Genomic DNA, 10,552 nt, shown 5'->3' with positions numbered 1-10,552 from the left:
GTTTCAAGCAAGTGGCTAAGTGCTTGTTTGTTATTGGACATAAAGTAGCTCAAGCACAAAATCAGCACAGGGTATAAGTGGTTTATACCACCACATTGCAACCATGCTATCCATTCCAATTGCCAGTGGACCCCATTTAACCTAATAACAGTTCAGACTTTGACAGTTTCACAGTTCACTGAAAAAGACAATTCCCACATGATCTTGTTTCATTTTCTGTTTATTCCAATAACTTGACAACAATTATTTGCAACTAAATCTAACAGTATTTATACAGGTATTTCCAAGCTAAAACACTGCAAGAAAAAATTCCAACACACATGCAGTTCAATATGTTTACACAATGACATATATTTATTATAAAACCATTTGACTCTAAGCACTTTCTAGAATTGGAATACAGGAATTGCTCCACCCCCTAAAGAAACATGGCCACATCTGAGAAAGGAGAGGCTGCTGATCGAACATACCAGTTAGGACAGGAAGTGAGGAATCCGGTGCTCCATTGAGTCTAAATGGGTTGACTACCCATAACAGCTTAGAGATGCTACTGTGTAATCACACAATCATCCATTAGCTTAATTTGCACAAAATTGCAGCAGCCTTTTCAAGTATAAGCCCTTAGCAACCAATACACTGGTACATCAAGCAGCACTGGAAAAGCGGGTTGGATTGAATGACTTTATGCAGGTGGGCCCTGTTTTACGCAAACCCGATATATGAAAATCCAAACATACAAAACAGATAAATTAGGGGTGGGGGATGATTATTTCCATTATAAAATGAGTCTTTGCTTTACAAAAGGATTCACCACAAGTTTCCTCTAAATAGCAGCTCCCCTAGTGCACTTAAAATATGATTCAATTTACAAAAAAAAAAAAAAACAACTGAATTTACACACAACTTTTTTTTTTTCAGGAGCACAACCACAGCAAGAAGCGAGGTACACCTATATACAGTACTTATTTTCTCTTTACCAGAAGTTAGTGATTTTATCACCTACATCTTAAGGTAAATATTTCTCACCACTCCCACACATTTTGTTGTTTGCAAGTTAACAGATATCGGAAAACAAAACCCTCTAGTCTAAGCCATTGAGATGCAAATTAAGCATTGCCTCTAAAACATGGATCTTCTAGTCACTTTAAAGTATGTTTGTGACACAGTATTTACAGTCACGGTGCTGATTATCTTTACAGCGAAGCTCTTCAAACAGCACACAGGTACCAGTCCTCATACTTGAAGCACTAGACCAGATCCAACAGAAATGTTTGGTTTGTTTGTTGGTTGGTTTGTCCTTTAGGTCATCCAGCCCAAAATAATGAAGGATGCTGGGTAAGTGATGTGTAGCAGATGGAGAATAGATCCGCAGTTTTCCCCTTACTCCATAGACTCAGGATGGAGAAAGCCCAACCTCCTCTTTCGCCTTTCCACTGTCCACATCTGGGGATCATCAGAGGAGTTTCGGCCATTAGGAAAACGCTCTAGAGAGCTTTCCTTAATCCTCTCTCTGATCCTCCATCCTTGAGGGCTTTGGGTAGTGCATCTACAGTCTGAAGAATCCCAATCTGTCTCTGTTTTCCCTAGACCCTCCTTGGTGTGACTAAATAGAGGTTAAGTCCTTGTAGGACCAAGAAAAGGATTCGAAAAGTCACCTGCCTTATGGGCAGGAGGGCAAAGAAGGGATGTTAGACTTGATGATACCATCTTAATAGAAGGGCTTGGTGAAGCCTAAGAAAGTTGCTTCTGGTTTAGAACCCAGATGGGGTTCTTTCTCAGTGGCAGTTAAACCCAGGAAGAGCAGTTGAAATTTTTTTTTCTTTGTTAATACTAATGAGCCCCAGGGGAAGCTAGCCACTAATTAATCATCTGGAATTGGAGGGGAATGACCAGGAACCATTTGCAGGGCTAGGCCTTGCAGCTCAGCTTCAGCCTGTGGCCAGAAGAGTGAAGGTTGCCCCCAAAGCCCTAGGGGTAGCCATATTACTGTTTATGCCTCTTTCGAGCAGCGTGGGGAGTCAAAGTTAAACAACCAAATCCAGCTGCAGGAGATAAAAATAAAGATCCCAGAATAAAATCATTTCAAAAAGCCCTGGTGCTGAGGAAGCAAAACCAAATGCAGTCAGTTGGAACAATAACAGAATGAAAAACAAAGCTTCAGGAAAAAAAAAAAAGCTCATTTCGACTCTAAAGTATGTCACAAACATACTTTAAACTAAAAATAGAAATTGAATGCAACATATACTTGAAAGGCTGTGTTGAAAAAATGATTTAAAGGATGCATTCCCATTAGGTTAGAAGAGGAAATATTTCATTACGCTATGCTAATAATAAAGTGCAAACCTGGAAAGCAGAAGTATTCAAAATTAAGCCATCATTATCCATTGGAATTGTGGATAAAATTGAGTTCTTCCAGGAGGTCCCCTTAGAAGAATGCATCTGAAATCGCTATCATTTTTTTCATCAAAAATTAATGTTATAAAAGATGTATTGAATTTTCTTCATGAGGGTGGGAAACACTAAAAGTGAATTTGGACAAATCACCTTAGTTCTCACGAATGGCTTAATGCTCAATAAAAACTTAAGGAAAAGCAGATTTGATCATTTGCCTTGGCAAAAACTTTCTACCATGCCTATTCTGACCATCCCTTTTTTTGTCCTAGCTAGCACTGCATTCTGGTCAGCAGCCAGAAGTGACCCCTCTGAAGCTGTTACATGTCAGCACCTCACACCCAAAGTGGAGGAGGTGATTTCCAGGCAATCCCTCTGTGTTCATACTTTCTCTTCTTTTCCCTGAAAGGAGACCCTTTGGAAGACTAACTCTTGTAGAGTTGGTTCCCCATGGCCCTTCAGTATTAACCCTGATCTAATGGCCATGAATAGAAATTATGATTTTGAAACAAAGGATGGCCACGAGAGTTGGTCACGGTGGATGGTATTCAGACCCTGCATCGTTCATTCAAAGCGATTCGCTGCATGTTCTGAGCTTTGTCCGCACACGACTCCTTTCAGTTCGGGAAAAGGCAACTGTTTTCCACTAGTAAAATATCGATGAAAAGAATACGGACTTAAGTCATTTATAATTGAAATTCGATGGCTTGGGAAGTCTTCGGAGTGGCAGACAATATACTATTAGTCATATTAAAGCTTTAAAAATAAGTCATCAGAGTCCACTTCAATCTCTGCATGATAATAAAGGATTATTATGTGCAGTAACCTATTTATGAAAAGGAAACAGGGAGCTTCTTTCATTCTCCATCAATTGCTTTAATAAGGAATTGAAAAGGCTGGCCTACTTTATATGCAGATCACCATCCCAGTTGCATAAGGATTTACAATAGACAAAACAAAACTATTTTTGTTGTAAATAAGGGCTGTTTGTTTAAATCTCACACTCATGTTTGCAGCTAAAAATTATTTACAGGCTAATAATAAGGCTTCATAAATGTTTTATATACTTGGATAACCAAACTCATTTTAATATTCTCCCCTGCCCCCACTCCCGGAGGGAAAAAAGAAATACTCTCTTCTGATGACAAGGTAAAATTCAAGTAAAACTAAGGAAAGGTGAAAGAGAAACAATGCTTAATTTCTTGGTTTTCGGTCATTCTTCCCCTATGTGGAGATGCAATAGGATTATCAGATAGCACCCCTTTTAAAGCTTCAATAAACTTGGGAGGACTTCATAAACTCAATGGGAAAACACTGCTTTCTATTTAAATATGATAACCCAAGAAGAATTCTGATGTCTAAATGTTGGTGGGTAAGGGAATTGGAAGGTATGTTGACATTTGTCTCTGCTACCTTGGAATCTGCAGAGAACTCGCTTGGGAAGTCTGGAGACCCAAGTTCGAATTTCACCTTTGAAGTCTTCCTTCAAGGTATTTAAATGGCTCATATGTCTTTATTAAATGAGGTGTGTGGCGGCCTCTACTGGTGTATGCTTATAGAAAATGTCTCAATAGGCAGAAAAAATATTAATTTCAATTAAAAAGTTAGAAATTCAGACTCTTTCATTAAATGTATAAAAATATCTAATTTAATGCAGAAAAAATATATTACAAGTTGTGTAATGTTCTCTTAATTAGGAAAATAATCTAAAAGCACTGAACATTACTGACCATGTTAGTGTTGGCAAGGTAATGATTTAGGGAAGGACCTTAATTGTTCAATTCTCTATGCTAGCATGTTCAATACCTTTTACTAATGAAATAGTAAGCCCAACTATGGCAGTTGAGTGCCTCTGGTCTATCACTAAGTCTGCTTAGCTGACTTCAATGAATCACTTAAAACAAACCCAGAAGAAAAGAAATTTTTACAGTGAAATCTATAAAGTCTTAGAATTAGAATCATTTAATGAAGGGCTGGTTACCTATAAATCAAGCAAACTCTCCTTTGATTGAATGCAGCTGACATATAGATCTATTTTACATTTTTTTACTTTCAAAAATACAACACATTAAAATAGGTTCAATTTATCAAAGCTAAAAGCAACATTTAAGTAATGTACTTAAAGTGCAAAGGCACTTTAACACAAGAGGTGACGCCCAGTGACTTTGCATGGTAACTGAAAGAGAAATACTGGATATTATTATTTACAAAGGAAGTGACAGTCCCAAAAGATCTTTGGAGACCTTCAGCATAACACATTCAGCATCCACTTCTTTAAAAGATTTTTTTTTTTTTTGCCTAGCTCCTTCTGGACCTCCTAGAGTCTCCCATTCCCCATCTGCACCCCAAAACAACAGAACAGATTGGGGCGAGAGCAAGAAATAAAATGAAAAGGGAGAAGTCATTGGAGCAACATTCATTTTCAGGATGCCACCCTCCCCCCCAAAAAACAACCAAAATAACGTGGAAATAATTTAAGAGGAAAACTTTTGAGATCAAGAAGCTTGCTTCCCCCCCCCCTCACGATTTTTTCAGTTTCCATGTTATTCCTGGAAAAGAAAGACCTCCCCCCAACTTCATTGCCCCCACCCCACAAAAACCCCATAAGCCAATGTACTGAATGTGGCCATCTCCAGCTGTTTCTGTCTTCGTGAGGCAGCGTCCTTTGATACTTTCATTCTTTCTTTCCCTCTCTTCACAGCTGACTGATCGCGGTTTGTTTCTCCAGAACTTCGAGGTAGTCTGGTTCTGTTTGCTGCTTGGCCTGAAGTAAAGGATGTTCCGGTTTGGATTGGTCTGCAAAGTATTTCCTGGGAGTTCCGTATAAAACAGTTTTGTTCAATCTGTCCTGATTTTGGCGTCGGGATTCATAGGAAGGTGTGAACTGCCTCTTAGGTAAGGTGCAAAAGTTATAGTGGACCACCCCTGCGCTGGGGAGCTCCTTCACTCTCTCTGCAATATTTTGATAGAGTAGTTCCGGCTCTCGTGGGGTGGACTGCTTTTCCAGCAATTCCGATGCACTGATGGTATAAGCCAGAGTGGTCGGCCCTTCCTTCTTGGTGTCCAGATTCCCATAGCTGAACTCTTGGAGGTTTCGGTAGTATGCCACTGGGTCACCTTCCTTTTGCATGTAAATGGGATTTTGGCACATCTGGCCCACAGGAGGAGGAATATAGTTATAGACGTGGCCTTCGGTTTTGTCAGCAGTGTCAGCATTATAAGAGCCATACTGCAGTTGGAAGGAACTGATGTCTAAATTGTTGGTGCTACTGGGCCCACTGGGTACCCCCTTTCGCCGTTTGAGGACAAAGACAAATAAACCTGCCCCAAAGCAGACAGATAAGATAAAGACCACAAGCAGCCCTAAAATTAAGACAGAGAGTGGGACTTCTGTATGTAGCTCTGGGTATGAGCTGGGAGCCACACTAAGGGATCTTGGAGTGTCTGTGTTATGACTCATAGATAAGATGGTAGCATCTGATAAGTCATGGTTGTCTGGACAGATAGTCTCTCTCCCTAAAAATTTCAAGATCTCACCTGCATGTTTGGCTGGAGATTCACAGGTGATCTCATTGATGATGACAGGGGAATTTGCGTGCTCTGTCCAGTCTTTCAGTCCCATAATGTCACAGGTACAATCCCATGGGTTTTCTTGCAGATCAATCTGGATAAAAGCTGGGAGCTGGTCCAAGACCCCTTTCACTGGCAAGTGGGAAAAATGGTTGTTCCTCAGGTTCAGTCTGGTGAGGGCAGTGCCACCAAACACATTATCTGGTAAGGATCTCAGCAAGTTGTTATTCAGAAATAACAGCTGCAAGTTAATCAACGCATCAAAGGTACAGGGTTTGATCTCTTTAATGATGTTATACTCAAGATAGAGATATTGTAAACTCTGCAGCCCCTCAAACATAGAAGGATAAAGAATTTCCAAATAGTTACCATTCAGATAAAGTCTCCGTAAACTGGTTAGGTTTGTAAAAGCACCCTCCTGAATGACTGCTATCCGGTTGTTTCCAAGATGCAACAAATCCAAAGAACTGTATTCTGGGAGGTCATTTTTGTAGACAGTTTGCAAATAGTTCCCTGTAAGATAAAGTTTCTTTGGACTGGTAGGTTTGGGGTGGAGGGCTGAGATATTGGTGAACTTTCTTTCTTGGCAGTTGACATTTAACCCATTGTCAGAGCTCTGGGAGGTACAGACGCAGCTGCTGGGACAGGTGAGGGGGACTGGTGACTTGGTCTGGTACACCATGATAGGTCCAAAGCTCTGCCTGTCTTTGGACACAGTGACCCTGGGTGTTGGTCTGTTTCTTGTTTTGGGGGGCCGGCTGGCTTTGGGAGCCCGTGTGGGAGTGAGAGCAGGATTAAGGGTAGGCGACAGCTTCTGCATGTGGGTGTCGGAAAAGGAAGGGTGGTTCACTTTATGATTTGAATCGCTGGCACTCTTCCTGGGACAGAGGTCTTGCCTGGTCAACTGTGTCACGTCTTTCCCATGCAGCCGAAAAGGAGTTTCACAGACAATCTCTCCAACAAAGACTGTTATAGTATCGAGCCAAGCCTTCAGCGGAAGTAAATCACAAGTGCAGTTCCAAGGGTTTTCCTCTAACTGAATTTCCATGATCCCTCCAATGTGTTCCAGGACCCCAGCAAAGGGCATCATCTTCAGCCGATTCCCTCTCAGATCTAAGTGGGTTAGCAGAACAAAGCGAAACACATTATTGGGTAGAGACAGTAGGAGATTGTCATTGAGAATCAGGACTTTAAGCTTATTCAGCTTACTGAAGGCGCCTGCCTCGATGGCACTGATGTAGTTGTAGTCTGCTTGCAGGTACTCCAAACTCTCCAGGCCCAGGAACGTGTCCTCCCTCAAAACTTCCAGTTTGTTGTTGTTAAGGTGGAGTCGCTTGAGAGTTTTCAGGCCACTGAACGCCCCAGTTCGGATCTCTTGCAGCTCATTGTTCCCCAAATGGAGAGTCACCGCGTTGGAGTAATTGACGAACTCATTAGGATAGAGTCTGGTCAGTAAGTTTCCATTGAGGAAAAGCTGGTAGATCCGGTACTGGGGGGGCTGGAGCAAGCTCACGGTTGTAAAGCCTTTGTTTTCGCAATTAATATTCAGTACATTTTCCTTCTCCTCGCACAAGCAGCGGATCTTACAAATGTCTTTGCCAGTTTTGCGGCTCTCCGTCTGGAGGATCCCGGCCACGGTTAACACACTGAGCAACCAAACACCGTTCAGCATCTTTATGCACAGTCGATCTGGCTCCGGCACCTACAGTCAAGCCTTTAAGAAGGGGGTTTGGAAGGGTAGGGGACAAGTAGGGAGGAGGAGTGGGGCAGAATCAGGGAGTGGGGAGAGAGAAACAAGGAGCCCGATTAAAATGGCCAGGAAAGGGGGTGGGGGAGGAAGAGGGGGGGGGTCCAGGGAGACAACACGACAGACAGAAACAATTGCTTTGCGAAGCTGTTTCCTCGCCCTCCACTCTGCCCGCCCGCCCGCCTGCCGGCCAACCTGCCCTCCCTGAAACACACAGCCATGCACCTGATTCCCCTCGGGTCCCTGCTGCCAGCGGAGTCATTAGTAACCGAGTTGTCTTACTAAACCGAGCCGCCCTCCTCCTCCTCCTCTTCCTTCTTCTCTTCCTCCGGGGGGTGGGGGGTAGGGGGGGAAGCTGGGGAAGGGACCGCGGACAGCTCGTCTGTCTCGCAGCAGTAGCAGCAGCAGTAGAAATAGCTTTACTTCTCTCTTTCCCTAGCTCTCCCCTCTTGCGCAAGGGGGTGGGGAAGGGGAGGGGTGGGGAAGGGGTGGGGGGGAGGACCAAATGGATAGGACCGCGGAAGGGAAAGGGCTGCGGTACTCACACATCAGGAGAAGATGAGACTCCCCTCCTTTGCCGTGGCCCCAGAGTTTAGCATTTTGGGTGCAAATAGAAAAACCGTTGGGGGGAGAAGCAGCCCGGAGAAGACGCCGCTTCTGGCAGACGGAACGGTTTGCTTGACCGGGGGTGGAGGTTGGGGCGGGGGGGGGGGGGGGGGAACGACGACGGGTGGGCGGATGGTTCGGATTTGGGGTGATGGCGTCCTGGGGGTTTAGGGCTCTGGGGTACAACCCAAAGTCCTGGCGGTGGGCAGGCAGGAGGGGGCGAGGCGAGCGGCGGAGCCGCGGGAAGTTTGGCCACCTGGCGCCCGGCTGGCTGTGCGTGTGCGCTGGGCGCGGGCGGACGGCGGGGTGCGGGGGGGCTGGCGCGGGGCGCCGCGGGCTGCTGACTCCGCCGGGCGGCTGCTGGGGCTGCGGTGGCGGCGGCTCTGTTCCCTTCCCCCGGCGGGCGGCGGCGGCGGCTGCTGTCTGGGCGCCGATCAGTTTGAATTTGAGAGGCTTTTGCAGGCTCCCTCGGACCTAGCTGGGGGTGACGTCACGCCCGGGAACGGGGCTGCTGGGGGGGAGGCAGTGGGGGGGAGAGGATCGAGGAGAGGGGAGGGGGGAGCGGCGGCGGTTTGTTCACGGGGCCGCGGTGAGACCCGGGGAAGCCCGTTAACGCTGTTAGTCTTCCTCGCAAGTGGCTTGGCAAAGGCGCTCCAGATTCACTCTGTGCGTCGATTTCCCTTGAACTCCTCCACCTCCTAGCAGACGACGCGCAACTCCTCGTGTGGGGGTGTCCAGAAGGGAAAATGCGAAAAGCGGAGCCCGCTAGGTTCCCCCGCACCTCTCCCCCGGCCTCTCCTCGCCTCTGCTTCTTCCACCCACCAGTCAGCACCTCCACACCAGAGCGGAGGTCTGGGGGAGTGGCTTGGTCATTCCTAGGATGTCTCCTCCCAGATTCCCAAGGCAGAAGTCAAATGGGGGGGGGGGGGTGGAGATGGAGGGAGGGGATGGAGGGAGACGTCTCGGGGGAATGTTTGAGAGGTAATGTTGGTGCTGCTAGATGTGCATATGTGTGTGTATGTGTATGTATGCCTGTGTCTATGTGTATGTTTGAGTATATATGTATGTCTCTGTGTATGAGAGGAGAGGGAGAGAGGGGGAGAAAGAGAGAGAGAGAGAGGGAGGGAGGGAGAGGAAAAAAGGGAGGGAGAGAGAGAGAGAGTTCCAAGGGCTTTTGTGTTATATACCCAGAGCTGGGTTTCTGAGCTAAAAGGATGCCTTCCAGGGTGGTGGCTGGAGGGTTTTCCCCCCCTGCAGACTGAAAGCAACCTCTGAAAGCCGCAGCTCAGTTTTGGAAGGGGTCGAGCTGTGGGTGGATGGAGATGGGGGGGGAGTGATTTCCCTAAAGTTTAAGATCCGCCAGAAAATGACGCTTAACCTGATTCTCTTTGTGGGAAAAGAGTAGAATAAGTAGGTGTCAGAAAAAAGTCGGTGCCACAGTAGGGAGCAAACAAAACCTACTGTGTTGTGTTTACAATTAGGTAGAACCACTTGCTAGGCTAGACAAGGGGGAGGAGGCCAGAACGGAAAAGAAAGGGTAATGCATGGGGGCGGGAAGAGAGGCAGAGGGAAGGAGGGGATTCTCTTGGGCTGGGGTCACTGGGAATTCAGTTCCCTCTGTTTCTGAATCCTAACCAAAGGGCCAGACTCGTGCAGGGAGCTCCAGGTCTGGCTTCTGGGCACAAGGCTTGAACTTTGTGTTGGGGATGAGGATGGAGAAGGCAACAAGGGCCTGAGGTGGGCTCAGCTTCAGAAGTCCGGGGAAATGAGCAAGCCACGGGGAGAGGAGGCGAGGGGAGGCTCCGCTCGGCTCAAGCTTGCTAGCTTGCTTTCCTTTCCCCTCACCTCATCCCCGATGTACCAGGTTTGCTCCACTAGCTCCCTGGCATCTAGAGCCGGCGTACACTGCGGGAAGAAGCTAATCCCTAGCTAGGGCAGGAGTGGGGCTCATGCATGGCTGGGGGCTGCCCCCCCCCCCCCCCAGCTCAAACCTGGCTGTTCTGTGTGGGAAGAGGAAGGCACTGGAAGCCTAGCCCTAGGGAGAGATAGGTCCCAGTGCCTCCTTCCTTCTCTCTTTACAATCTTCTGCGCTTTCCCGAATTTTCAGGCATTCTAGTCTTTTCCACAGCGTTAACCTAGGAGCTAATTTTCATAGTTTAGACATTGGGAGTGGGGTGGATAACCTGTAGCAGTAGAGACAACTATGGGTGCTTTCTTTTTTATCTCTTCCTCTTCCTT

The 10,552-nt window shown here is 46.3% G+C and overlaps 1 protein-coding gene across 3 annotated transcripts; it reads right to left on the bottom strand.

Moving 5' to 3' along the window:
* Nucleotides 1–202: 202 nt before the first annotated feature.
* Nucleotides 203–9,124, bottom strand: SLITRK2 (SLIT and NTRK like family member 2). Of its 3 annotated transcripts, none has more exons than XM_072627201.1 (2): nt 8,254–9,124; nt 203–7,675 (listed from the first exon to the last, which is right to left on the bottom strand). In XM_072627201.1, exon 2 carries the CDS (start codon nt 7,631–7,633, stop codon nt 5,087–5,089), a length of 2,547 nt encoding a protein of 848 aa, XP_072483302.1. In that variant the 5' UTR covers nt 7,634–7,675; nt 8,254–9,124; the 3' UTR covers nt 203–5,086. The 3 variants fall into 3 exon arrangements, with proteins under 3 accessions (XP_072483302.1, XP_072483304.1, XP_072483303.1); XM_072627203.1 differs by having other exon boundaries at nt 203–7,663; XM_072627202.1 differs by lacking the exon at nt 8,254–9,124 and adding an exon at nt 7,934–8,180.
* Nucleotides 9,125–10,552: the final 1,428 nt, after the last annotated feature.

This window comes from Notamacropus eugenii, chromosome X (assembly GCF_028372415.1).
Source record: "Notamacropus eugenii isolate mMacEug1 chromosome X, mMacEug1.pri_v2, whole genome shotgun sequence".
Classification (NCBI taxonomy): Eukaryota; Metazoa; Chordata; class Mammalia; order Diprotodontia; family Macropodidae; genus Notamacropus; species Notamacropus eugenii.
Note: the sequence above shows the minus strand (reverse complement) of the source record. Positions and strands in the feature narration are given on the sequence as shown.

Bases quoted from the DNA above. Each gene is read 5' to 3' on its own strand.
- SLITRK2 (XM_072627201.1), bottom strand. From the start codon at position 7,633: ATGCTGAACGGTGTTTGGTTGCTCAGTGTGTTAACCGTGGCCGGGATC.